Below are 27,543 nucleotides of genomic sequence, written 5' to 3'. Positions count from 1 at the left end.
TCCCTCCCTATTCCCTGACTGGCCCTCATTTTTGTACTGCCTGGAGACCAGGTTCACCCCTAACCCCTCACGAGGGAGAAACCTCGGGTGTCCCCCTGAGTGTGCCTGTGGACTGGGAACATCTCACCGTGCGGCTGAATTAAACATCTGTGGATACCATGCAAAGGTTCTTTTTGCTTCCTTACCCTGGACTTTTCTAGCAGCTATACAGGCTGCAACAGTCCACCGCTAGACTTTTGTCACTCATCCCCAGGGTTCCAAGAAGGCAGAGTCTGTGCAAGGCGTCTTTGCTTGTATGTACTTATTCAAAAAGAATTGGCAGGATTTACAAGAAGGGTTTCTGCTCCATATCTTTTGCGGGAAAAAATCGAATGATCCATGCTCCTTCTCCCTTGTGGTAGGTAAAGTGGTCCTGTTGTTGGTGGCAGTGGATGTCACCTGCACAGGATCTGTGCCACACTGGTGTGACATACTGTGGGAAGGAGCACTCTGAGGGACATTAGAGCTGGGCTGTAGAGATCATTCAAAGACTATTCTTCAAACCATCGAAGGCCCTGTTTTGTGAAGATCAGGAACAATTCCTAGGCAAGGCTTGAAAATGTACTTCTGTGAGTTCCTTTACCTCCCAGATAAATTTTTCCATTAATGATGACAGGGACACCTGCCACTAGACCAGGTTGCACCAAGCCCTCTCCAACCTGGCCTCAGACACTTGCAGGGACAAGGCAGCCACAGCTGCTCTGGGCAACCTGTGCCAGGGTCTTACCACCCCCACAGGGAAGAGTTTCTTCTAACCCTGTCCTTTGCCAGTCAAAAGCCATTCTCCTTGTCCTAGCATTCCAGGCCCTTGTCCAAGGTCATCCCTCAGCTCTCTTAGAGCCCCTTTAGGTATTGGAGATGTCTCTAAGGTCTCCCTGGAGCCTTCTCTTCTCCAGGCTGAACACCCCCAGGTCTCCCAGCCCAGCTCAGAGCAGAGGGGCTCCAGCACTTTGAGCATCTCTTTGGCCTCTCTGGACTCACTCCACATCCTTCTGATGCTGGACTCAAGGGCTGGAGGCAGCTCTGCAGGTGGGGTCTCACCTGAGCAGGGCAAAGGTACAGAATCCCACTTGTCCCCTGCTGCCCGCGCTGTGGGGACAGCGCAGGACATGGGGTTTTCTGGGTGACAGTACAAGAGGCTGGGGCACACTGAGATTTTTGTCTACCAACATGCCCAAGTCCTTCTCCTCAGGGCTGCTCTCAACCCCTGCTCTGCCCAGCCCGAGTCTGTGCTTGGGATTGCCCTGACCCAGAGGCAGGCTGTGTACTTGGCCTCATACCAGCAGAGTCACACTGGGACTTTGGTGATGGTCTCTGGGCCTATGGCAATGACTTCAGCTCATTGAAATTTGAGCTCCTCCTGTTGCTTTCCCTACCTCATGCTTTTCTTGAGACCCCCATGCTCCCCTTGGTACTACCTCATCATCCTTGTCGCAGGTTTGCATGGCCAGGTCTGGGTTGCACGGGCCTGCAGGATGACCCTCTATGAGGAGACACCAGAAGCTGCCCCCGTGTTGGGCAGAGCCCGCTCCAGAGGGCTCCAGGATGGACCTGCCACTGGCTAAGGCCAAGCCAACCAGTGATGCCGGGAGGGTCTCTGTGATTAGATACTATAAAAGGGGTAAACCCTGCTGTGCAACAGCAGCTGGCAGGGAGGAAGGAGAGGTTGTGAGAGCAACAGCCCTGCAGGCACCAAGGCTGAGGAAGGAGGAGGTGCTGGAGCAGATTCCCCTGCAGGCTGTGGTGCAGCCCATAGGGAGGAGGATTTTGACCCATAGCCCATCTAGGTGAGTAGAGGAAAGGAAGAGATCCCCACTGCACGCCATGTTAGGACGGCACAGCACAGCAGGTGGGGATGCCCTGAAGGGAGCTGCAGCGTGGGAGGAGCCCAGGCTTGAGCAGGCTCCTGGCAGGGGCTGTGCTCTGTGGAGAGGATCCCATGCAGGAGCTGGCAGAACACTGGAGCAGTCTGTTCCTGAAGGACTGTACCCCATGGAAAGGGACCTTGCTGGAGCAGTTCTTAGAGAACTGCAGTCTGTGGGAAAGACCCACATTGGAAAAGTTGGTGCAGGACTGTCTCCAATGGAGAAGGGAATCTCTGAGGAGAAAGGAGCAGCAGAGACAAGTGTTATGAGCTGACAGCAATCCACATTCCCCATCTTGCACACTGCTCAAGGGGAGGAGGTAAAAGAGTTGGGAGTGAAGCTGAGTCTGGGAAGAAGGGAGGGTAAGGGGAGGTGTTTTAAGGTTTATTCTTATTTCTCATTTTCCTGCTCTGTTTATTTGGTTATAAAATAAATTAATTTCCCCAAGGTGAGTCTGTTTTGACTGTGACAGTAATTGGTGAGTGATCTCTGTGACCCATGGGATTTTTATCACAGTTTCTTCTCCTTTTCAGTCAAAGAGAGGAAGTAATGGAGTGGCTCAGTGGGTACCTGGCTAGCCAAAATTGACCCACCACAGTCCTCCAAACTCCTTCATCACTATCTCCACCTTCAACACCCATTGTCCATGACATCATCATGTCCCTGATTCCACTGTCAGTGAAAGGGTCTACCAGCACCTCAGCATTTATTTTGCACTTTATTTACTGCACACTCAAGACATGCCAATAGCTCAGGCTACTCTGTGATGTCCAGTGGTCTAGGCCTTCATCGCCACCAAAGCTCCCCTACCAGGGCTGGATGCAAGTCTGTGGCAAGTCCATGGTGAGTCCACAACAGGTCCATGGTGGGTCTCTGATGGGGGCCTGGATGCAAGCCTGTGGCAAGTCCATGGTGAGTCCACAACAGGTCCATGGTGGGTCTCTGATGGGGGCCTGGTGGTCCCTTGGGCCAGGTGCCGTGCCCCTTGGTAGGGACCTCTCACTTTCTGCCCACATGGTCCTTCAGTGTCACCAACAATTTTTGTGCCCTCTTCAGGACCTCCTCCTCATCCATGCTGGGGAAGGCCTCGCTGGGGGTCATGGGAAAGGGATGGTGACTCGGGTACTGCGTGGCCTTGCCGTCCACACCGCAGTCACACAACCACTGCACATCCAGGACAAGGCCCCTCAGCTCTGGCTCCTCTGCCTCCAGCCTTTGGGCCATACCCATCAGCCCCCTATGGCCCGCAAAGGCTTCCCCGCGGCAAAGCAGGGCCGCCACCAGCGCCTTTTCCAGGGCCTGGTGCACTTTGAAGAGCACCCAGTTGGGGCAGCAGCGCCGGGTGTCATTGCTGGCTGCCTGCAGGTCACTTGTGGCCTGACACAGCCAACGCAGGGCCTCGGGGACAGACGGAGTCAGGACCATGAGCTCCTCACTGCTCAGCAAGGAGCCACCGCCTCCCTGTCCATGGTGCCAGGTGGCGCTCACAGGTTTGTATGGGCTACGCACCTTTGGCCCCCTGACACCATGCAGAGGCCTCAAGGTTGCCAGGCTGGGATCCTTCCATGGCCCCTCTTCTGCCACAGCTTCAGCCTCCTCCTGCAGCCTCTTCTCTGGCTCTGGTGCAGCCCCCACCAGTGCCACGTTGTTCTCCTCCAGAACCAAGGCAATGTCCTGTGGCTCCTGGCAGACCAGCATTTCACGCAGCACGGACAAAGCGCGTGCCTCCAGCTGCCCACCCAGGATGTTATTGATCTCCTGCGCCAGCGTCTCCACCACCCTCAGCTGCTGCCGGTTCAGCACCATCTCTGCGTGCTGGATGTAGAGGAGCCGCTGGGCACCACCAGACAGGCACACGTGGATAACCTGCAACTGGGAGCTGCCCTCCACCTTTGCCCCACTGTGCACCAGCACAGTGCAGATGTCCTTGCAGCACTGCACTTTCACCTGCTCCACTGCAAAGCCACCCTCCCCCTCCTTTCCTATCATAGCCTTTTGGGTCTGCCACTGCAGCAGGGACTCCAGGCCCAGCCTAAACCACGGGGATACCAGCAGGGTCTGCAGACGCCTCTGCGCAGCGCACTGAGAGCCGTACTGACACGGCTGTGGACTGCCCTCCTCCAGCTGCTTCTCTGTCACCTCTGAGAGCGCCCGTGGCCGCAGGTGTGGTGGCAGCCTTTGCAGCAGCCACCTGGCATTACACCCAGACACTGGCAGTGCAGCCATGAACACAAAGGTCTTCTCCAGGGCCCGAGCAGTCTCTGAGGGCACACAGTCATTGAAGCAGAGTCTGTGGGACAGCTCCAGGCAGTCAGCAGTGCTCAGCAGGTACAGCTCAGCCACCGCAGAGCAATCGGGGGGCTCTGGTTCCCGCCACAGCAGCTGGAAGAAATGCCGTGTGGCCAGCAGGACTGTCTTCTTCTGGCTACTGGAAAGGGTCCCGCTGCCATGGCTCTCATGGTAGATTTGGGCCAAGACACGGCTGTAGTGAGTCAGTGTGGGGACCAGGACGACGCCAAGGTGTTTCAGGAGATCTCCAAAAACAGCCACGTGGGGGTGAGGTGTGAGGAGGTAGGGGTAAAAGTCAGCCTCGTCCGGGAGTGATGTCACCACCTGCTGTGGCCTGGCCATGTCGCATGACTTGGCCAGCACCACGGGCAGCTCAGCAAGGTGCTCAGCATCCACCTCCTTCAGATGAGTCTGCAGGAAGCTGTACATGCTATGGAGCACCTCGGCCCGTGTGCTTACCTGCAGGTGTGTTGAGCAATCTGCCCTGCACACATGCTCCAGGTTGGCCACCACCAGGGCAGTGGGTATCTCTACAAGGACTCCCATGGCCTTCAGGGACTTCTCCTCAAGTTCAAGGGATTCTGGCAGGATGGTGGCTGATGTCCACAGGAGCTCAGCCACATTTTTGCAGTAGGAAACGCTGCCTTTCAGAGCTACGGCCTTAGGGCAGTCTCCAAAAGGAGGGTGAAGGTTCATAAAGTTTGGGGGGATATCCAGTGGAGGCAGGAATTTGATTGAGGCAATTTTCCTCAGGAAACCCTCTGACTCAGGATTTCTCAACAGGATTGCAAGTTGCTTGAGCATCTCCTGCTGTCGCTCCAGCAGTTCTGCAGCATGGCATGTAGCCTGAGTGGCTTCATGCTCAATCTCCTCAGCCAGTGCCACAAAATCCTCTACGGAGAGGCTGGTGCGGACACCTACCTCGAGGAAGAAACCCACAATTTCTTTCTGGTTCAAATGTAGCTCCTGAAAGAAAGATTTAGGCACAAAGCGGTTTTGGAGCCGCAGGGTGTAGAAGGAGAGCATGTCATGGTAGAAGTAGGAGGCCAGGCGCAATGTTCCATGGGCATCTGGTATAAAGGCCACTTTCTGAAAAGCTGCCACAATGGCCTCCATGCTCTGAGTGTCACAGATGCATTTCACAACAAAGAACAATCGTACAGCTTCCATGAGGTTTTGCCGTGTAAGTTGGGACAGCCGGGGAAGTACCACAGTCATGAAGAGCTTTTGGTCATCTGTGACCTCCCACTTCAAATGCTCAGCCAGCCATTTATGGACCGGGCTTGGTGTGAGAAGCAGCATGTCTTTTTCCAAGTCATACAGGGCTTGGGCACTCAAGGGCACTTGCAGGAACTGTCTGCAGAGTAACAGCACCTTGCGGTAGGGAGCCACAGCTACATAGCCCCCCCCAAACTTCTGGAAGAGAGGCAGGTGCTGGAGCTGCTCCAGTGCACGTGAATCCAGCTTTCCCTGCTGGACAAACCTTAGCAGGGCTGACACATCCTGCTCCCCTAAATCCCCCCAGCAAAGATCAGCTCTTCTGTCTGCCAGATGGGCCAGTACAGCCCTGGGATCTGTGACCTGCAGCACCCTTGGCTTCAGGCAACGGTGGGCAAAACTGCGGGGCAGCAGGGACTGCTGGAGCACAGGGATGCCCAGTTTGTGCAGCACCTCTTCCACTTCAGAGTAACACTGAAAAAGAACCCTGGAGAGGGAGGATAGTGGCAGTAGGTGCTTTGAGCCTGTCTTACTCCCCTGAATAGGCAGCACTGCCATATTCTGGAGATGATTAATGAATGAATCCATGGCCACTTCTGATTTCCTGGAGGGGACCACACTCTCAAAGAAGGTCCACAACCCCTTGAGCCACTCTTCCCCCTCTGTGGTCCACTCCCACTGACCCAATGCCTCCTGGATGAGTGGTGTGGCCTGTGGGAGGTCAAGCTCCTTCACAAAGCAAGGTGGGATCCATGCAGGAACACACTTTTGGGCAAAACGGTGGCTGTGCTTGGGGAAGAGGTGGGCAAAGGAGTTCTTGAAGACAGGGTGGTGGATGCTGAAAGCATTCAGAAGACCATCTTCTGTAGCCAGCAAGGGCAGGCCTTCCAGGTCTGCCCTGTCCCCATCATTGTGAGTACCTTGGGAGTTCCATCCTGTTAAGTATTGCAGCAGGTCAGAGCAGCTCTCTGGGGTCCTCAGGGGTGTCTCAGCCAGCCTGCAGGGCACAGGCAGAGCCAGGGCCTTGAGGAAGCACCGGAGAGAGGCTGGCCCTAAGACAAGAGCATTCACCTGGGCTTCAATGAACTCCTCACGGATCTGCTGCAGGTGAGGGAATGGTGGAACCAGTTTCATGTTCAGTTGCTCCAGCACTTTCTGGACTTTTGTCTGAGGCATCTCCTCAAGGAAGTATGGCTCTGTTAACATGTCCCCTCCACCTGGAGATGCCCAGGATATTGTCACCTTGCAAAGTGACCTCCTGTGGAACACAGGCACAAGGGGCAGGCGTGCATGACTGAGGTGCTTGTAGACCTCTCTCACCATGTCCTGGAACATAGGTAATGACACCCTTTTCATAACAGGGAAAAACTGGAATAAGTGGGAGTCCAAGTGCTGCTGGCAGAGATTCAGGGACCAGTTCTGGAGCTTTTCTGGCTCCAGGGCTTTCCACTGACTGGTGAGAAAGTAACAGTAGAGTGGAACCACCAAGCGCCGGAGCAAGAAGCCATTCCAGGCTGCCTCAGTGCCGCCTTTGTCCCAGTGGACTCTGCACCTGGCTGCATCCACAGAGAAGTTGGCGTTGATGTGCACAGGCAGCCCAGTGAATAAAGGCAATGGGAGGGTGCAGAAGGCTCTGCCCGTGACTTGGTTCAGAGGCTCCAGGCGGGCAGCCACAGCCCCATAGGGCAGCCATTTAAGCACTGGAGACTCCTCAGCCCCACCCTGCACCCCAATTTGGGAGATCACCCTCCACAAACTTGTGGTCTTGGCCCTGCTATTTTTGACTTTCATGGTGTAGGAGAGAGGGGTGGGGCTGTTCCCATCCATGGCTTGGCTTAATCTTGCTTGAAAATCCCGTCTCAACTTTGCATCATCCTCTGTGAGCTCTGTGGTTATCCGCAGCTTCTCCACCAACTTTTTCCCATCTGGGGGGATCTCAGAGAAGATGATGGTGTGGACATGCCGGAGGAATAGCACCAAGTCCTCACCTTCCTTAGCGAGTGTTTCTTCCATGTTCTTGAGGTCTTGGTCTCGCACAACCATGTCAGACACCCTGGACTTGGCAGCCTCAGCTGCAGTGCGGAGTGGCAGCCGGAAAAGGACGCCCTGTTTCAGGTTGAAGAAGGATGGCAGGAAGGTGTCATAAATGTCTGGAAAATTTTGCTTGAAGTCAGTGTTGACAGCAAACATGCTACCAGGCTTCTCAGTTGTGGCTGTGGGCATGTAGTAGAGATGGGGATCAGAGACACACAGGGTATTGTCTCCAGTCAGGAAGGCTGGGCAGTCAGTAAAGTGGTAGACAGTGTTGAAGCCAAGGCCATATTTGCCTGTGACATCCTGCCGGTCTTGCTTGCCACCCACCCCCAGCTGCTGAATGCCTTCAATGTCCTGCTCCTGGAAGGGGCGGTCATTGTAGATGCAGAGGGCAGGGCCCTGCAGGATGTTCCATTTCTCACTAAAAGTGGCCTTCACTGGGTGCTGCCGGCGGTCCCACACAAAGTGCAGAAGTCCCGCACCAGCATCATCCGCATTCTGGAGCACCTCCTTCACCAGATCAGGAGCAGACTCAGAGTACTCCTTCAAGATGTTCTTCAGTCGTGTTGGCAAATCTTCATGGGCACCAAATGGCTGCGCCCAGAGGCTCAGGTGATAAGAGTTGAGTTCACTCCTCTCCAGTGCTCGGTGGCGTGTGGTGACCACCCCACAGTGCAGGGCTGCCTCTCGGGACAGCTGTTTATGGCACAGCAGGACATCTCTGTCCAACGGCATCCATGGTGCATCATTGAAGTAAAGCTTGTCCCGTGGGTGCAAAATGCCCTCCTCATCAGGCAGAAAGAGTTGCTGGGTCTGGCAGGCATCTGGCTGGTTGCCATCTTCCATCAAGCCACAAGACACCAGCCGCAGGGCCAGAGCCAGCTCTGCAGCAGGCAGCGGCTTTCCAGCATGTGTCTCTGCCAGGGTGCAGAGCACTTGGGCATAATCATCCCAGGCAAATGTGTGGCGCAGCCCCAGACACTCCCAGAGCTCTCTGTAGGGCTTGTACTGCTCTTGGAGCTGATGAAGGTATGGGGCAGCCTCAAATGACAGTGTCTCGGCCACAGCTGTGACTGGCACAAAACGGGAGCCCACCAGGATGAAGGGCTCCCCTAGGGCCACTGCAGAAGCCACCTCATCCCGGCTGGAGGGATGTTCCTGGAGCAGCATGTCCAGGTGCTTGTAGCAGCAGTTGGTGCTGTACTGCAGAGTCTCCAAAGGGAGAGTGTTAGAGAAATGGCGGAGTGCTCGCAACTGCTCAAGGACCTGAGCTGATGGTATCTGCCGGTCCAGCCCCAAGAAGGATGCTACCTCCTCGGAGAGGCTGAAGTTTTTTCCCAGCATTTTAGGAGCCAAGATAGGCTGGATGAGTCCCACTAGCGGCTCATGGAGGTGATGGTAGAGCTGGGCAGCTGGCAGCAGCACAGGGTCACCAGTCCGCTGTGCAGCAGGGAGAAAGGGCACAGTCTGGAAAGCAGCCTGCAGGGTGTCATTTGTTCCCTTCTTCACAGCACCCTGAAGTAACTCAAGGATGCAGGCAGCCCTCTGGCAGCCCTGGGCATGATCCTTGGTCCAGGCAAGCTGCACAGTCTTTGCCCTCTCCAGCAGCTCTGGCAGAGCGACGGTGTTCTTCACCATGCCCAGCCTCTCCAGTTGGCTTAGTCTCTCCAGGGAAAGGAAGGCATTCCCGGTGGGGAAGCGCCCATCCTCAGGGTTGTACAAAGGGGCAGCACGGCCTCTGGGATGCACCAGCTGATTGATGAGCTGCAGGTGGCCATGAGGGGTGACAGGGATGCAGGGCACTGTTCGCAGCATTTTGTCCACATCCTCATGAGACATATCCAGCGCATGGAGCAGCAGCAGGTTTCGGTCAACATCAGGAAGATTTTCCAAGTTAGGAAGCACAAGCTCACAGAGAAAGCGGCTCCAGTCATAGGTTCCAGCATCCAGTGCCTTCCCAAGACCCTCCTGCACCTTCCCAGGCAAGGCCACAGCCAACAGTGGACGGGGCACGGTGATGGCAAAGACTCGCTGCGCCACAGCACCCAGCTTAGGGTGTTTCTCCACAGCCTGGTGCAGGAAGCAGGCGTCCTGCAGCGAGCACCAGGAGTGGCCATCAGAAAAGAGCCTTGGGCCACCCCTGGCTGCCACAGCCTGGTAGAAACCAGTCACAGCCTCTGTAAAGGGGTAACGGGCAGTGCTAATGTCTGGCCAGAAGAGATGATACTCATAGTTCTTTAACTCGCCTGCCTCGTGCATGGCACGGAGATGGTCCAGTGCTCGGAGCCAGGCCATCGGCACGGCATTGTGGAGCACCACCCGGTTCCACTTGCCCCGCTCCGCCGTGTCCCACAGCCCCTTGCGATTTGAGAGGATGCTGAAGGCCCCATGCAGGTGGATTGGCAACCCGGACATGACCGGCATGGGTAGGTGGCAGAAAACTTGCCCCTTCTCAGCGTCCAGACGTGGCACCCACTTGCCATCATCAGTTGGGGTAAGGGGAAGGGCCACACCAGCCATGGGAAGTGGAGGATGGAGTCCTGCCTGTGTGTTCTGGTGAAACAGTTCCAGCAACTCCCCATCACCCTGACACACCAAAACCAGGTAGTGCCATGTGGTCCTGGATTCCTTCTCACAGGCTGAGAGCTGCTCGATGGCTGCCCAGCTTGGGGGATCCCCAGGGGCCCCCAAGTCTCGGATCTCCTTTCTCTGCAGTGTGGCCAGAGGCATGGTATCCTCTGCAGAAGTGGCTGTGTCTGGCAGCATCTCCAGGGACAGCTCCCTCACCTTCTTCAGGAAGAGCAGCAGGAGCCGGTTAGAGGTAAGGAAAGCAGTCCCAAGAGACTGGATGCGCTCTGTACCAAAGGCCTCAGAGCAAATTTGTGATGTTGCAGCTTCCTCTTCAGTGCGAAAAGGCAAGCGGAAAAGGCTCCCTGGAAAGGGTCCTGGCTCAGGCAGGCAGCACCCAAAGATACCATGGTAGGGCTGGAACTGCTCAGCAAAGACACGGAGGATGCGTGGTCGGCTGGAGAAGTCCAGGCGGATGCCAGGGGAGCCAGCCCTGGGGATGTGCTTGCCCAGATGGGTGCCATTGGGATCAAAGATGAGCAGTGTCTCCCCACTCAGCACTGCTGGCACATCCGTGACACGGTACACAGAGCTGAAGCCCAGCCCAAAGCGCCCAATCCGTCCTGCTTGGCCCTCCTTTGTGGCAGCCCCAATCCGGGTGATGTTCTGGAGGTCATCCTCTGTGAACAGGGCATTGTTGTAGGCCCAGAGGGCTGGGCCATGGCAGGCAGCCATGCCTGGGTCTAGCAGCCCAGACGTGGCCTTTCTGTGGCATCGCAGGTCCAGGAGGAAGCGGCACACGGAAGCGCTGGCATCCTCTGCGTTCTGGACCATCTCTGTGAAGAGGTCGCCCTCCTCGCCGTACTCCTGGAGGATGTTGCGGAGGCGTCGGGTGATGGGCTCCGAGGGGCCACAGGCTGTGAATGGCTCCGGGCCCAGCACCCGCGTACTGAGACGCTCCGTGCCCAGGAACATGGCTGTGCTGGAAGACACTGCCTCGTGCACCACCTCTTGAACATCCTCCTCTTCCTCCAGCTCCATGTCCACATACACGGCAGAGGCAGCTGGACGGAGGGCAAAGCCTGAGCCCTGTGGGATCCTCACAGGAACCGGCACAGTGCCCTCGCCCTGGTGGCCCCGCATCTTCAGCCACTCCAGGACAGCTACAACCACCTGCAACTCTGCATCAGTGCCTGCTCTGGAGCTGCGCCTGTCTATGTCCTGTCCCAGGGAGTGCAGGGCTGACACCGCCCGCTGCTCACTCACCCCATCTGCCACCCCCCAGGCCCTGAAGAGGCAGCCGTAGGGCAGGAAGTCAGGGGGCACCCGGGGCACCAGCATCCCCAGCTCCAGCTTCTCAGGATAGCCCAGCACAGCATCACATGGCAGGACAAGTCCAGACCCAGTCCACACAACAGCATCATGCGGGGCAGTCCCAAAGGCCTTCAGGTTTTCCTGCATGTGCCTGTAGATGGGCTGGAGAGCAGGACCCACCTCATCCATGTTCCTGCGCCCTGCCAGCTTTCTCAGCTGCTCCCACACTCTCTCTGGCGGTGGGGTCTGGTTCAGTCCCAGCTTCTTCTCTGCCTCTGGCACAAAGGCGTCAGTCAGGGGCATGGCAAGCCCCACCAGGGATTGGTACTGCATGGATCTCAGCTCCTTAGGGGGCAGGAAGGGCTGCCCAGGCTTTCCTGTGCACTTGGAGCGAGGCACCCACGGCAGGGCCTGGAGCTGCCTGAGCTCTGCAGCGCTGAAGCCATCCAGTGCCTTGGGGTGGTTGCAGACTGTGATCAGCGCCTCAGCCCTGTCCAGAGCTGCTGTGCTGCCCTGACTGACTTTTGCTGCAGCTGCCAGGATGTCTGAGGGCAGTAGGCACCCCACACCGTGCCGCAAGCCCACGGCCCTCAAGGCACGGAGGACAGACGGATTGTGGAAAGCAGCAGGAGGAAAGCGCTCGGGTCCCAGCAGTGCCTGCAAGGTGCTGTCACAGGGGTCATAGAGGTCTTGCGGGCATGCGGGGCCATCAGGCGTCTCCAGGAAGGCCAGTGTGCTGCAGGCCTGCCGCAGCGGGGGGCTCTGTGCAAAGACAGTGTCTCCGTGCTGCAGCACCCAGAGCAGCAGAGCCTGTGTCTCAGCCACTCGCCCCGCATACGCGCCTTGGGCCACGGCTCTGACAGCCTTCAGCATCACACAGGCGGCACTGATGAGGGGCTTCTGGAGCCTCTCGAGTAGCCGCCGGTCAACTTCATCCCGGCACCGCAACACGGCCTCTGGCAGCAGCACATCTTGGGGCAGCTCCAGCTCTGGCTCCAGTGCCGGGGTGGCAGCGGCTGGCACCAGCTCCGTGGGCTGTGGGGTGGCCAAGCAGGGCAGTGGCAGAAAGAGGGGCAGAGCAGCCAGAGTGGCCATGTCCTGCTTTGTCAGGGATGGGACATCTGCCAGGTAGCGCCGGAGGGTGACCACATCTGCATCAGTCAGTGAGGCCATGCGGGAGGCCAGTGCTGCAACCCCCTGCCTGCCCAGGGCCCGCAGGGTATTAAGGGGGGATGGAGGCAGGACATAGCGGGACAGGGAGCGGTGCCACATGCTTGGTGGCACCACAGGGCAACCCAGGACCTCCAGCACAGAGGCCACATCAAGTGGCAGGAGCTGGTCCTCCCATGCCTGGAAGATAAGACTGGACTCGGGTATCAGTGGAGCCAGACGGATAGTGGGGGCATCCAGTGAGGACAGGGCTATGAGAGGAAGCCCCTCCAGAGGGCCCAGGTCTTCTGTGTGGTGGGCCAGGAATTGCCACAGGGCTGTGAACCAGGAGGCTGGGGGCTGGGGGGAGCCTTGGGCTGGACACCACGTCACTGGGGTTGAAGACTGGGACGTCCAGGTGGGGGGCAGAGCCAAGCGCAGGGTCTGTACAGTCACGGCTGGATCCAGCAGAACCAGGTTGGGGAAGAGACCTGTGTACAAGAGGCAGAGGCTGCACTAGAAACATGTGTGACCTGGGACCTGGCAGGGGGACACAGGATGGGGGAGAAAGAACCTGCAAGGGATGGGTGGCCCCCAAATGGGATATAGTAGGACCTGGGCTCTGGAGGGATGGTGGATACCCTTAATAGGAGCGCAGAGAACCCAGAAACCCCAGGGTGGGTGGGAATATAAGAAAGAGATATGGGAGGTAAAAAGGTGTTAGGGGGACTAGTATTGGGGAGCACAGAGGTCTTCAGAGGAGGAACACAGGGAGACCCAGGACCTGAGGGAGCACAGAAGGAACAGAGGAATGTGGGAAGAACAGCAAGGACACGGATCCCCAGAAAGACAGGGACGTACAGGGAGATAGGGGGGCTGCAGAGGAACCCAAGGTATACAAGGCTGCCGGGGCATGTTGGGGTTTAGGGGGGGCAACCAGGGGACCTAAAGGTGGTCCAGGGACCCCCATCTCTTACCCTTCTTGGCAATGCCTCGCAGGAGGCTGTCCAAGCCTGGCTCCAGGTCTGAGGGCAGGAAGGACCCGGCCAAGCCAGGAAGGAGCTCCCTGTGGGGACAAACAGACGTGCTGGGGGACCAGAAGGGTAATGGGGAGCAGCTTTCTGGGCACCTGCCTCAGCTCCCATTTGGTGACACTAGAGAAGGAGGGCAGTAAGGAGCCCAAATATCCAGGGCCAAAAAAACAGGTTTGTCCATGCCTTCGCTTCCCAATTCAAGAGTGAGAGCTGTGACTGTGGGCAGCTGGCTGTCCTGCCCACTCTGCAAGGAACGGAGCTGCTGGGGGCTGTGGGCTCACCTGGGGCAGTCGGATGTGTCCACGTAGACAACAGCTGACGCAGTTCCGAAGGCCACGAAGGTTCCGTCGGCACGGGGCAGGAGGGGGAGGCCGCGGAGCTCCGCCTGGCACCCATCCCCGGCCACGTAGTGCAGCAGGGAGAGGCGGCCGGCAGCCGGGAGCTCTGCGGCCCCGTGGTGCCGCAGCACCTCCCGCACGTGTCCCGCTGTGGCCTCCCGCAGACCCTTTGGCATCCCCAAAGTCAGCGCCCTCCAGACGTGGGGTGGGACCTCGGCCACCGGCTCCCCGGCTGCTACCAGCAAGGCCTGGACCGCACGCCGTGTGGCCGCATCGCCCCCGGCCGCCGGCAGCAGCACAGCCTCGAGGGCCCGCAGCCGCCCCGCCGCCCTGTCTGCGGCTGGCAGCAGGATGGGGGCGGCCGCCAGCTCCTGGCACACGCGGCTCACCAGGCTGTGGATCCGGCCGGAGCTCGGCGTGCGCTCGGGGTCCGGCCACAGACTGTAGGCATCTGCACCGGGCAGAGCCACGGCCACAGTGGCCAAGTGGCTGTAGACCAGGGGTAGGAGGTCGAGCAGCAGAAGAGCATTCCAGCGGGCATCTTCCTCACCCTCCTCGCCCTCCTGGGGCCAGCGCAGGTGGCGGCGATCATCGGAGAGGGCAAAGGGAGCGCTGGCATGGACGGGCAGCCCTGTGGCTGTCTCGTCAGTGGCTGGCAGCGGCAGGAAGCAGCAGAGCCGCCCTTGGCAGGCCCCGTGGAGGGGGTGTGCCAGGCTCAGCTCAGGGCAGCACCCCAGCCGTGTGCCCAGAGCCACGGCTGGCCCCTCAGTGGCCCTGCCTGTGGCCACCAGCCACTTGCTCTCAGCACCCGCCCCATCCCCGTGCAGGGCCACCAGGCACCACGCCAGACTCAGCCCCTCATCCTGTGATGGCACCGGAACAGGGAGAGGCTGAGGGGATGCCACAAGTGTTCCCATGAGCGTCTGGACCCCGTCAGGGGCCACACGGTGTAGGGCCACGCGGCGGACATGGCGGAGGAAGAGGAGGGCAAGAGGGGCCTCTGTGAGGAAGGTCTGGATGAGGTTGCAGATGCGCTCAGGATCGGAGACCCCTGCAGCGATTTCTGAGGGTTGCCGGCGAAGGGGGAAGCGGAAGAGGGTGCCCTGGGCTGAGGCACGGTGTTGTCCCACAGCTTCCAGCCCAGCCCAGAAGGGTTCGAAAAGGCCAGGAAGGTCCTGGGCTTCAGAGATGTCCCAGCGCTTGCCACCACCAGGCAGGACCTGGCATTTGGGGTCCAGCACCCCCAAGTACGGGGGGCTCAGCACACCTGGTAGGTCTGGAGACATGGGAACCATGAGGCCACAGAGATGACATGGATATCACTGCCTTCTCAGATCATCCCAACCCATCAGTGCCCACCCAATGGCCTCAAGTTTATCCCCATGCTGCCTCCCATGATCCAAAGCTTAATACCAATTCACCAGTCCTCCCTCAGCTGGTCCCCCTAGCCCTGCTCTCCATTGCCAGCCAGCCTCCCTCCGGCCTCCCAATGCTTCAGGTTTCCTCACTTTGGACACAGCCCTCCATTTTGCACACCCCCAGTGCCCCCAGCTCTCCCCAGCACCTGTATTTCAGTGCGTCCAGTAAAACCCACATGCCCAGTTCAGTCCCAGCTGAGGCTCCCAGTGCCACTCACCGGTGAGGTGGTAGACAGAGGTGAAGCCCAAGCCGAAGCGCCCCACACTGCGGGGATCCTCCCGCTTGTGTGACACCCCTGGGCGCTGAATCCCTGTCCAGTCCCGGGGTGACATCACGGCATCGTTGTAGGCCAAGAGAGCTGGGCCTGGCGGTCAGCACCATCCATGGGTTAGGGGGAATTGGGACATGGAGTGGGAATTGTCATTCACACTCAGCGTCCCCACAAGCTCCAGTCACACAAAGCCCCCCTCAGTAGCACTGAATCCTCCCAGTATCCTCAGTGCCCTCAGCACATCCCAGAACCCCTCACCAGTTCCAGTTCCCCCAGTCCCTCCCAGCACCAGCCAGTGCCACCCCAGGGCTCCATCTGGTTTCTCCCAGTGTCCACAGTGCCTCTCACCCTGGGTGCCCTCCAGTCCCCCTCCAGTGATGTCAAATTCCCGCTCGTCAGACACAAACACGACCTCGTTAGCGCCGGCATCGTCCGCATTCTGCACCAGCTCCTGGAATTACAGATCAGTGCCTGGTCACCTGGGCCCTCCAGACCCTGAGAAGAGCATCGACCCTCTCTCCCAGATGGGCACCAGGGTCCTGGGGCTGGTGCTGGACAGGGACCAGCCCCACTGCCTGCAGTGACTCTGCCCCGCTGGGCAGGAGATCCCAGATGGGTGGGTTCCCTGGGGGTCTGACCTTGAGGATCTGCCCTCCATCCGGGTACTTCTGCAGGATGCTGTGCAGGTAGTCGAGGAAGGTGGGTGCCCGCTGGCAGAAGGTCTCCCTGCAAAGCAGAGAGAGGGAGAGAAGGTGTGGGGGAGGCTCTGTAACCAGGACACCCACATCCTCCTTGGATCCTTGACAGGATGTGCCTCTGCTTGGAAAGGGTCAAGGACCTCATCTCCTTCCAGGACCCACTGAAACAACCACCTCCAAGGACAGCAACTACACTTCCCCAAACCTCTACCTCTTCCTGGAATGCTCCAGAGCACTGGTTTTGGCTGGGATAGAGTTTATTTTCTTCCCAAAAGTGTGTCCAGGGTTACATTCAGGATTCAGCATGAGAACAGTGTCAGCTGCACACTGATGTTTGAGTTGGAGCCCAGTCAAGGACTTTTCAGTGTCCCATGCTCTGCCAGCAATGGGAGGGCACGGCCAGGAGACCTGACCCCAGCTGGCCAGAGGGATATTCCGGACCATAGAACTTCCTGCCCACTACAGAAACTGGGAGGGGGCTGGCCAGGAGCCACCAATCACTGCTGTGGGGTGTGTGGGGCATTGGTCAGTGGGGCTGAGCAACTATTGGGCATTGCTGGTTTCTCTTGGGTTTTATTCCATTCTCTCTCCCTTTAATTACTATTAGTAGCAGCAGTAACATCAATATATTTAGGGTTTTTTTTTCAATCATTGAACTGTTCTTGTGTCAGTTCAGAGGTTTTACCTTTTCTTTTGATTCTCCCCCACTGGGAACAGTGAATGGCTTTATGGGATGAGCTGCAGGCAGGGGTTAAACTGTCCTGAGGGTTTGGGTAACCAAAGAGGAAGGTTTGGGAAGGTTTGGGAAGGGAAGGGAAGGTTTGGGAAGGGTTGGGAAGGTTTGGGAAGGGAAGGTTTGGGAAGGGAAGGTTTGGGAAGGGAAGGTTAGGGAAGGTTAGGGAAGGGAAGGGAAGGTTAGGGAAGGGAAGGTTAGGGAAGGTTAGGGAAGGTTAGGGAAGGGAAGGTTAGGGAAGGGAAGGGAAGGTTAGGGAAGGGAAGGGAAGGTTAGGGAAGGTTTGGGAAGGGAAGGTTAGGGAAGGTTTGGGAAGGTTTGGGAAGGTTTGGGAAGGGAAGGTTTGGGAAGGTTTGGGAAGGTTTGGGAAGGTTTGGGAAGGTTTGGGAAGGTTTGGGAAGGTTTGGGAAGGTTTGGGAAGGTTTGGGAAGGTTTGGGAAGGGAAGGGAAGGGAAGGGAAGGGAAGGGAAGGGAAGGGAAGGGAAGGGAAGGGAAGGGAAGGGAAGGGAAGGGAAGGGAAGGGAAGGGAAGGGAAGGGAAGGGAAGGGAAGGGAAGGGAAGGGAAGGGAAGGGAAGGGAAGGGAAGGGAAGGGAAGGGAAGGGAAGGGAAGGGAAGGGAAGGGAAGGGAAGGGAAGGGAAGGGAAGGGAAGGGAAGGGAAGGGAAGGGAAGGGAAGGGAAGGGAAGGGAAGGGAAGGGAAGGGAAGGGAAGGGAAGGGAAGGGAAGGGAAGGGAAGGGAAGGGAAGGGAAGGGAAGGGAAGGGAAGGGAAGGGAAGGGAAGGGAAGGGAAGGGAAGGGAAGGGAAGGGAAGGGAAGGGAAGGGAAGGGAAGGGAAGGGAAGGGAAGGGAAGGGAAGGGAAGGGAAGGGAAGGGAAGGGAAGGGAAGGGAAGGGAAGGGAAGGGAAGGGAAGGGAAGGGAAGGGAAGGGAAGGGAAGGGAAGGGAAGGGAAGGGAAGGGAAGGGAAGGGAAGGGAAGGGAAGGGAAGGGGGAAGGGAAGGGGGAAGGGGGAAGGGAAGGGGGAAGGGAAGGGGGAAGGGAAGGGAAAGGGAAGGGAAGGGGGAAGGGAAGGGGGAAGGGAAGGGGAAAGGGGGAAGGCTGAACTGGAAGATTTGTCTCATGGCTTGGTTCTCGCAGGAGAAAAGCCCAAAGGTGTAATTATTGACAGTTCCCACTGGATGGCTCTCGAAGTCCAGCGGGGACGGCGATGCTGAGCACAGCCGGCAGCTTCCATTCAGCTGCAGCCGTCCTCTCGTACCACAGCCCCGTGTTACCAACCACAACAGAATGATACCCTTAGCCCAGAGCCAGGGAGGATGAACATTCCCACGGGACCACACACAGGGTTTTATAAAATGCACCCGTGAGCGCACGGGCAGGAACTCCGAGAGCAAACTGAGACCCACAGCTATTAAATAAATACGAGAGATGCTTACAACTGTGTTTTAACACACTCTCCTCAGATCTGTTATCTCAACTCTTTGTGCCCCAGCTGAGCACCAAGAAGGACTGTCGTGGTTTAACCCCAGCCAGGAACTCAGTCCCATGCAGCCGCTCGCTGCTCTGGTGAGATGGAGGAGAGAATCCAGAAAAGGAAAACCCATGACTGGAGATAATAGTTAAATAACTGAAACAAGACTAAATATATTGACATTACTGCTGCTACTACTATTAAGAATAGTAATGGGAAGGAGAGAGAACGAAATAAAATGCTATAGAAAGCAGCAGTGCCCAGTAGTCACTCATCACCCACTGACCAATGCCCAGCCTCTTCCCCAGTAGCAATCGGTGGCTCCCAACCCCCTCCCAGTTTCTGTAGTGGGCAGGAGGTTCTGTGGTCCGGAATATCCCTCTGGCCAGTTGGGGTCGGGTCTCCTGGCCACGCTCCCCCTTGCTGGCAGAGCATGGGACACTGAAAAGTCCTTGACTTGGAGTGAGCTCAACGGGGCTCCAACTCAGCGTGTTACCAATGTTGTTCTCACTTTGAATACCAAAACCAGCGCGGGAGCAGCTTCCAGGGAGAAAATTCTCTCTCTCCCAGTCAAAACCAAGACATCCAGCAGCCCTAAAAACCCCTCCCTGTGAGCCCTGACCACTGCAGTCCCCACCTCTCTCAGTCACCCTTCAGTTCTCCCCAGCCCCCCTTGAGCCCCCTGCCCCACCAACAGCCCCCCGTGACCCCAGAACGCTCCAGCCATGCCCTGTGTCCCCCCACAAACTCCCAGTGATGCCCCCAGACCCACTCACGCCTTTGGCTGCTTGAGGGCCATGGTGGGCACTGCGGGGGTCCCCTGCCCTCTCCTGGAGCCGCTGGTGCTGCCCGGTGCCTCTGCCCGGCGCCTCTGCCCGGTGCCGCTGCCCGGTGCCGCTGCCCGGTGCCGGCGCTCGGAGCTCCGGTCCGCCCCCTGCTCCGCCTCCCTGGTCCCGCCTCCTGGACCAAGAGTTTCGTTTCCCCGTTGCAGACGCACAGTCGAGGAAATGTGCTTTACCCAAGATTTTTCCAAAAATAGCGGCGGGGAGCAAAGAGACATGAAAAGCGGTGGGTGGGACCGGGGCAGGGATATGGGAATGTGGATACCTGGATGGGCTATTGGAATACGTGGGTGTTGGATAATGTTTTTTCTGATTTAGAGTTGGGGTAACTGAGAGGTGTTTTAAAAACTTTTATTCTATTTTCAGTCTCATGAGAAGGGTGAGATAATACAGATGTTATAATTCACACTATCACAATCAGAAGCCAACTATTTCTTACCTACAGTACACTACTGTTTCTTGGCCTATCACCTTTTTGCCACACAATGTTGCAGATGTTTTAAAGCCAATCATCTTAAATGACCCCTTGTGGGTCCCACTACAATGCATCTTTCATAGTTCTATTTCTCTAAAGTATTTAGTCTTATTTGCAAGGCCATCTTTAGAAACTTGTTTCTAGCTCCATTTGTCTCTCAACAATATCTGTCCTATTCCATGGCATTTCCAAGTCAGCATTTTTATCTCAAAGTTTGCATATGGATGTGTGGGCCTTCTGTCAGGCCCTGAGAACTCTCTTCAAATCCATTTCCTACACATGGGGATGTGGCTACAGGGATATGGAAATATGTAGGGATACACCGACAGGGATGTGGGACGGGCATCTGTGGGGATGTGGCTACAGGGATGTGGTCTGTGACTATGTGGGGACACTGCTGTGGGCCCAGGGCCATCAGAGCCTGGTCTCCTGCCTCACACTGGCCTGCAGAAACACCCAAACTGTCCTGGGTGAAGGGGCTGTATCTAATGGATCATGGGACCATATGGAGATCACTTGCACTGCAGAGATCACTTCAGACAAATTTCAGCCCTACAGACTGTTACAGACCATGTGGGGACCACACAACATCACAAGGACACCACATTGAGGCTACCTGGACTGCAGAGTGTGGGCAAAAAGACCACAGAGACATGAGACCATTTGGGATGTGTGAAGAAGGAACCTGCAGGACACGGTGACTTGGGGCAAATGTAGGACAAATTTCAGGGGATGCAGTGAGGCACCTCTGCAGGGAAGCCTCCTCGCCTCTTCCTTCTTTCACCTTGCTGCTGCTCTCCAGGCAGATTCCCATTCCTCCAGACCCTCATCCCTGTGACCTCAGAGCTGTGGTGGGACTGCAGATAGCCACGGGCCTGTGCTCCGTGTTCCCCCTCTGCAGGGGTGGGGATGGGTTCTGCAGTGCTGCCAGGAGCTCTGGCCAGCCGGGGACAGAGGGACACAGCTGCTGCTGCTGCGCCAGAGGATGGCGTTGTGCTCGCAGGGAAGGCTGGGGAAGAGAGAAGGGGATGTTTGGGGCGTGACATTTTTCCTCCCAAGTCACTGAAACCGCGATGGAGCCAGGCTGTCCCGGGGATGGCTGAACCTGCCAGTGGGAGGTGGGGAATGAATCCCTCGGTTTGCTTTTCTTCCATGTGCAGCTTTTCCTTCCCTTATTAAACAACATTATCTCAAAACACAAGGGGTTTTTCTCACTTTGACCATTTGATTCTCTCTGCCATCCCACCGGGGACAGTGTGTGAGGCTCAGTTGTTGTCTGGGATTATACCATGACAGAAGGCAAGTAAAAGGAGTCCTTCCCTTGATAGGTGCGATAAAACTGACCCTTCTCTTCCCTGCCTTTTCTCATTTGCTGGGCTGAGAGGTGGAGAGAAGAAGCTGAAGCATCTCCTGGGTTGTTTGGAGCAGTTTTGCATGTCTGGAGCAAAGTCTTCCTTGTAGTTCTCTCTGGCTGTAGCACAGCTGGGACCAACACCAGTGTTCAGAGAGGAGGGACAGGGAGGGATCTAAAGGGACATTTATTCTCCAGCATCTTGGCTCTCAGAATTGAAACTGAAAATGAAAGGCAAAAATAGGCAGATCATAAGAAAAGAAAGTAGAACCCCAAACAAGTCTGACATTATATATATATTTTTTTTTTCTCTTTTAGAAAATGCAGGTTCACTGAAAAACCAATAAAACCTGCTTGTAAGAAAGAGTGAGTTCTTATTATTCTGAACTAATCTGAAACAACTCAGGTGGAAAAAACATTTTCCTGTTGATATTTTCAAGAAGAATACTTCACTATTTTATAATTCAAGATTATGCTTTTATCGCAGTATTTGAATTAATGTGCAATTTAAAGTGTGAAAAATTACCCCAAAAAAGAAGATAAAAATATCATTTACATAAAATATTTTTAAAATTTAATCTTAGGAATGTCTTTTCATTTGTCTTCTTGAACAGCATTATTTCCCAAGTTTTTTGGCATTTTTTAATCACAGTTCTAAAATTTGTGTGACAGGTAAAAAACCATTTGTGGCTTAGCTTAATGGTTAAAATCTAAAAATGTCTGTGGCACAAATTATAGTCAACATTGCAGCGTGCAGAATTTTGGGTGTGCTTCAGTGAACTGTGGGTTGATGCTGCTTGCCTTGGGAGCCAGAGTTTGCCGCCTCTATTCAGCAGAGGCAGGTCTAGAAGGCTGTGCAGTCTGCCCTGACATTTGTGAAGCCACCTTTCCTGGGAAGTCTGCTGCAGGCCAGTACTTGCTGCACCCTGGGCACTGGGAGAATGGCTGCACACTCACCTGGTGGAGTGTGAGCAGGAAGACAGAGTTTGTTTCATGCTTTGCTTGTCTGAAGATGCTTCTGCATCGTTGAGAGTTTGTGATTAAGGCCTCCACGGACAGCCAGGGAGAATCCAGGTGGGAAGAGACAGCCAAGGCCAGTGGGGCTATCAGGTGACATGGCTCAGGTGTTACAAACATGATGGTCCCACCAAGTCGTTGCTGGAGTCTGCTTTGCTGACCGCGAGCACTTCAACAGTTTTGGTTTCTTGTGATACTTGCATGGTTTGGAAACAGCTCGTATTTCTTTATCCTTCCCTGTTTTTTTCCTAGTATGGACATACTTCTGCTCTAGCCAGTGACTTGAGGCTGCAGAATTAAACAGGGGAAGGTAGATGACTGAAAGGAAAATGTTAGGTGACAATGGTTTCCTTCAGGGCCAAAAAAAGAAGAACCTACTGAATCACATATTTGCACTGTAGCCAGGAGTTTGCCTCGATGATCCTGACTGCTCCCTGCCAAGTCAGCCTATTCTGTGATTCTGAGGTGAGAATGTCCAGTGGTAGAAAGGGCTAAACTGGCTGGCATCAGGAGTGCTGGGGATATTGCCTCCTGTCAGAGGGTGACATTTCACTTGCTGATGAGGTGAGGACATGCAGCAGGCAATGCAGTTGCTGAGGAGACCCCTTTGGGCATAGAGGGAGGTGTAGCTGTAGCTGGGGGTGAAGGCACAGGGGAGTTCTTTGGAGTTGCTGAAGAGGATATGAGGAATTGTCCCCTGCCACATCTTTCCATACTGCCTGTAAAACTGTTTATGGTGGTGGGACTCTGACCGTACATTGTTCATTAAAGCTTTTGAAATTTAAGCTCAAATGTGCTTGCAGGGATACAATGAGGGGCACGTCCTGTTGGTGCTGTTTGTGGGAGGCCCTGTGTGCCTGTCCAGATCTGTGGGACTGACTGTGTCTCTGTGTGACCCCACCTGTCCTCTGGGGACTCACAACTGCTTGGACCTGGGGCCTTGGAGCTGTGGCAGCCTCCTCTCTCTCAGGCTGCTGGATCAGGCAACTCCCAGCAGTGGTGATGGAGGGGGAAAGCTCTTTCCATGGTCCCATGGTCTGCATATGCACCCCAAGGTTGCTGTCAGGCTGAGGGATGTGAGAAAAGGCTCTGGAGAGGGGAGCAGGGGTTCCAGTGTGCCCGTGGATGGGCACACAGAGATGCCAACATATCCTGGACAGTGTGAGCCAGGCCAGAGCCACAGAATGGCCAGGGCTTGTTCCCCACGGGGCACTGGTGAGCCCAGAGCAGTTTGGTGTGGCCAGTGGGGGCTGTGGGGGTGAAAGGAGATGCTGATGCCTTTTTGGGGCTACCTGAAAACAGAGTCCAGAAAAAACTAAGGGAATAATAAGCAGTTATATTTGTTGAAGGGCCTTCATGTACATTTCGGGCAGACAAAGCCCCCCAGGGGCTATACCCAAAATGGACAATGGTTCACAGGTTTTCATAGTTTTATAACTTTTATAAGATTGGTTCATTTGCCTGTTGGGGGTTAATCTTCTAATTACAGCTTCAGGTAATGAAGTAATTTACCCCCCCGTTTGCTCCCCACAACTCACTTTTGTTTATATTTCTCAGGGCCTGAGACAGTGAGGAGTCCTTGATTCCCAAACCTGGAGAGCAATTGTTGTGCCTGCCCAAAATGGGAAAGTAGCAGCTACTAGCACTCTATATGGAGTTTAGAGCTATACACTAAAGTATTGCAGGATTACAAATATATGAAAAATAGAAAAGCTCAAATACTAAGTTGTTTTCATTTCAGTTGTTTCACATTTCTCTTCACAGAGAAAAGCAAGGCACAATTCTTCCCAAAGATTTCTGAAATTCACATTCACTGAACCTCAGAGAAAGGGAAAACACAATTCTTATCACTTGCTGTGCCTGTATTGTGCCAAAGCAGAATGCAATATGGAGAGTGTTTATCCAGAGTGAGGATGTTTTGTTCCCTGGTCTATCAGGGCCAGGTGGGGGGGGACTGTTGGATGACAGTCACAAGATTCAGTGCAATGTGATCAGAGTGAGTGCTTGGCTGATTCAGTTTAGATGAAATGTATATAGTAGAGTATAATAAAGTAATTAATTAGCCTTCTGATACCCATGGAGTCAGATGCATCATTCTCTCTGCCCTTCGTTGGAGTCACCTTTGATTTACAATACTAAGTCATCAATGCCAAGAATCAGTTGAGGCTGGGGGAGGCAAAGGGTGGTTAGACAGGAGAGAGGGCCAGAGGAGATGCCCAGAACAGGAAGAGGCCATAGGGCACCCTGCTGCCAAAACTTCTCCTTGCCCATGGAATCTCCATGGGAGACCAAAAGAGCTGAAGGGGGAAGAAAGAAAAGGGTAGAAAAGGGTCTGGAAGAAGTACAGCTTTGCCTTTTTCCCCTGGTTTACCCCCATATAACCCCCACCCACCCAGCCCTGAGCCTTCCTTCTTTTTCCTGCAGGGGCCAGTTGTGGCAGAGGTTGCAGACACAGAGGGGACAGGATGTGCTGCCTGCAGCTCACAGGAGGGCAGGGAGCTACAAACGCTGCCACCTTCAGAGCAGGACTCCTGGACAAGCTGCACGTGTCCCACACAGCCCTAGTGGCAGAACTCTTCTGTTCCCTTCTCCCACATCCAGAGGGGCAAGCGACTTTCCCTGTTTCATTAGCCCTTCGTTATTGTCAAAGAGAGCTCTGTCTACATCACTGGCCAACCCAGAGAAGATGCAGCTGAGGAGCACCTGGCTCCAGGTGTGGGTGGAAGGGAGCAGCTGTCTGCAGTAAGGACCATCAGTTGCTCCAGTGTGGGACTGAGGGGTTTGGACGGATGAGGAGGGGGACCAATGCTGTGGGGTGCACCCAGACCCACAAGTAGGAGGTGTTGCTGTCCCTCCTGCAAAGACAGACCCTGTAGCCCAGGAAAAGGCCAAAAAGGAAGTCAAATTCCTTCCCTCTTATTTCAATCTGCTGAGCCACCAAACTTGTGGGTTTGTGGTTGCAAAACAACCCCCTATTTCATAAGTCAGAGAAGAAGCCATTTCACCATCAAGTGACCGGATCTAAGAAAGAGAAACAAAAAGTCCTGATAGCCTTTCCCCCAAGGTCTGCCAGATCTTAAGACCTAAGTTGTCACAGGGGCTCAGGCCTGGGCATGTGACTGGACATTGTGATTCCAGTTCAACCACCCCAGCCCTGCAGTGGTGCTGCAGAAAGCCAAGCCGTGGGACAGAAGGTGGTTTGTGACAACGAGCTTGTATCAGGAGCCACAAGAAGCCACGCAGCTGCTCGGTGCCTCTGGTCAACGCTTTCCTCTGAAGAAACCCTGCTTGAGCCAAATACAGAGGGAGCCAAGAGGGACGTGATGCTGCCTGTGACCTGTGTGCTGGCCTTGGGTGAGTGCCAGAGGCTGTGGGGATTCCCAGAGGGCAACAGGAGGTGTCCAGACACTCCACAGAGGTGTTACACAGCTGCTTCTCTTGCAGGCGCTTGGCTGGTGTCACAGGGTGAGGCTACACTGAGTGAGTATCTTGAGGAGGTAGATGGGGAGTTGGGACACATTTCCGGGCCCACCCATCTCCCAGGGCTCCTCCACAGCCCCCTGGAACAAAACTCACCCTTGTGTGGAGACGGGGCCTGGTGGAAGCCCCGGGCCCAGAGCAGGGCAGCTGCCTGGGGCTCCCTGGCTGGCTGGCAGCATCTCTCTCCCTGTGCAGGTACCCCCACAATCTCCATCTTCCAGAAGCCACCTGGGGTGATCCCACCTGGAGGCTCCACCACCATCTGCTGTATTTGCCAGTGCAGCAATGGGAGCTTTGTGCTGTACAAGGGCAGCCGCCAGCTCTGCACCCTGGAGCAGAGCAGTGGCAGGGCCGAGTTTTCCATCTCTAATGCCACCTACGAGGACAGAGGTGGCTACAACTGCCATTACCTGGAGGGAGACACTGTGCTGGCTCGAAGCGCTAGTCTGGAAGTCTTTGTGGAAGGTGAGGGATGTGCCGTTTCCCCTCTTGTGGGGTCACACGCCCCAGGGCACACCAGGATGCCTGTGGCCATTTGGACAAGGTTTTTCTCCTCTTCCCTGGCTTGGAGAGGTGGGGACCATCTTCACCTCTGCCTGAGGCAGTTGGCGGCTTCACAGAGATCCTGGTGCTCCTGGAACCATGTCAAAGCCCTCTGCACCTTCTCATTCCCTCTCCTGTTCCCCCAGAGCTCCGTCTGCCCAGACCCGACCTCTCTGTCCTGCCTGGGCACGAGGTGGCTGCGGGAGCTGAGGTGATGTTCCGCTGCACCACCACACAGCCCAGCACCGGCTGCTTCCTGTACCTGGAGGGCCAGATCCGACCCCAGCAGTTCCTCAGGGAGCAAGGGGACTACAGCTTCTCCCTCGTGCAGAAAGGTGACAGCGGCCGCTACAGCTGCCAGTGCTACACCCTCAGTGCTTGGAGAGAATGGTCGGCTGTCAGCAACACCCTGGACTTGGTGGTGAGAGGTGAGACAGCCCCCCAGCCACATCCTGCTCCACTCTTCCTCCCTGCAATGTCACGTCCTAGGGGAACTAGTAAAAAGGATTTAGGGCAGGAAACCAGCTGTATGAGGGGACCAAGCAGGGGGTTCCAGCTTCCTTCACCTGTGTTGGAGCCTGGCCAGCTTCTCAGAGACCCTATAGATGACCTAGAGACCGTATAGATACAGGTTGCTGGGCTGACAGGTGGGGATAAGAGTCAAAGGACACTTCTCCCTGCACCTCCCAGTCCCAGGGACAGTCATATGTCTTGTCGCAGCTCAGTGTCACCATCTCGCTGGCAGTGGCATCTGAGGGCCAGCTCCATGTTTCTTCCCTCCTGTCCATCTTTGGTGCCACTTGGTGGGGTCACAGGTGAGAGGCTGTGAGTAGGGGGTGTCCCAGGGAACAGGGATGTGGGAGGTGCAGCTGGGGGCCCCCTCGGGGCTTCTTTGCTCCCTATGAATTCCCTTTGTGTCTCTTTAGCCAAGGACCTCCCTGGGGTGTCCCCTTGCCCTGTGTGTTCCCTTGGATCCCCTGCTGCCCCCGTGGGAGGTGGGAGGACTGGGATCTCCCAGTGGGTTCCTCCCCAGTGACGGTCCCTTCTGTCCCCGCAGATTACACGCTGTGCAACACCGTGCGCCTGGCGCTGGCGGCCGGGCTGCTGCTCCTGCTGGGGCTCATCGCGGCGGAGGCGGCGCGGAGCCGCTGCTGCCGGGGCTGGGGGAGCAGTGCCGGGCACCGCCGGGCACCGCCGCGCTTATTGCCCTGCAGCAACCCGCGCTGGGATGAATAAACCGTCCCTGTCGCCATCCCTGTCCTGCTTCCTGCGCCAGTCGCGGTCCCTTTCCCAGTCGAGGTCCTTTTCCCGGTCCCTGGCCTGGCTGCCTCGGTGGTCCCGCGGGGCGGGCGGGCGCTGGAACACTCAGGAACAGGCAGAGGGTCGGGGGTTTCGTC

General features: G+C 56.1%; 2 protein-coding genes across 4 annotated transcripts; one reads left to right on the top strand and one right to left on the bottom strand.

The window, feature by feature from the left end:
• Nucleotides 1–2,603: 2,603 nt before the first annotated feature.
• Nucleotides 2,604–19,349, bottom strand: LOC132335674 (sacsin-like). The gene is made up of 7 exons (XM_059862481.1): nucleotides 19,215–19,349; nucleotides 16,177–16,264; nucleotides 15,887–15,989; nucleotides 15,485–15,631; nucleotides 13,792–15,124; nucleotides 13,454–13,542; nucleotides 2,604–12,967 (listed from the first exon to the last, which is right to left on the bottom strand). The coding sequence occupies exons 1-7, from the start codon at nucleotides 19,235–19,237 to the stop codon at nucleotides 2,904–2,906; spliced, it is 11,847 nt and encodes a 3,948-aa protein (XP_059718464.1). The 5' UTR covers nucleotides 19,238–19,349; the 3' UTR covers nucleotides 2,604–2,903.
• Nucleotides 19,350–25,139: 5,790 nt separating this feature from the next.
• LOC132335823 (T-cell-interacting, activating receptor on myeloid cells protein 1-like) lies at nucleotides 25,140–27,398 on the top strand. Of its 3 annotated transcripts, none has more exons than XM_059862741.1 (6): nucleotides 25,140–25,477; nucleotides 25,568–25,603; nucleotides 25,799–26,068; nucleotides 26,293–26,574; nucleotides 26,892–26,961; nucleotides 27,204–27,398. In XM_059862741.1, the coding sequence occupies exons 1-6, from the start codon at nucleotides 25,447–25,449 to the stop codon at nucleotides 27,376–27,378; spliced, it is 864 nt and encodes a 287-aa protein (XP_059718724.1). In that variant the 5' UTR covers nucleotides 25,140–25,446; the 3' UTR covers nucleotides 27,379–27,398. The 3 variants fall into 3 exon arrangements, 2 of the variants coding, with proteins under 2 accessions (XP_059718724.1, XP_059718725.1); XR_009488742.1 differs by having other exon boundaries at nucleotides 25,143–25,477; nucleotides 26,867–26,961; nucleotides 27,204–27,221; XM_059862742.1 differs by lacking the exon at nucleotides 26,892–26,961 and having other exon boundaries at nucleotides 25,142–25,477.
• The last annotated feature ends 145 nt before the right edge of the window (nucleotides 27,399–27,543 follow it).

This window comes from Haemorhous mexicanus, chromosome 18 (assembly GCF_027477595.1).
Source record: "Haemorhous mexicanus isolate bHaeMex1 chromosome 18, bHaeMex1.pri, whole genome shotgun sequence".
NCBI lineage: Eukaryota > Metazoa > Chordata > Aves > Passeriformes > Fringillidae > Haemorhous > Haemorhous mexicanus.
This window is presented reverse-complemented; position numbering and strand designations above follow the sequence as displayed.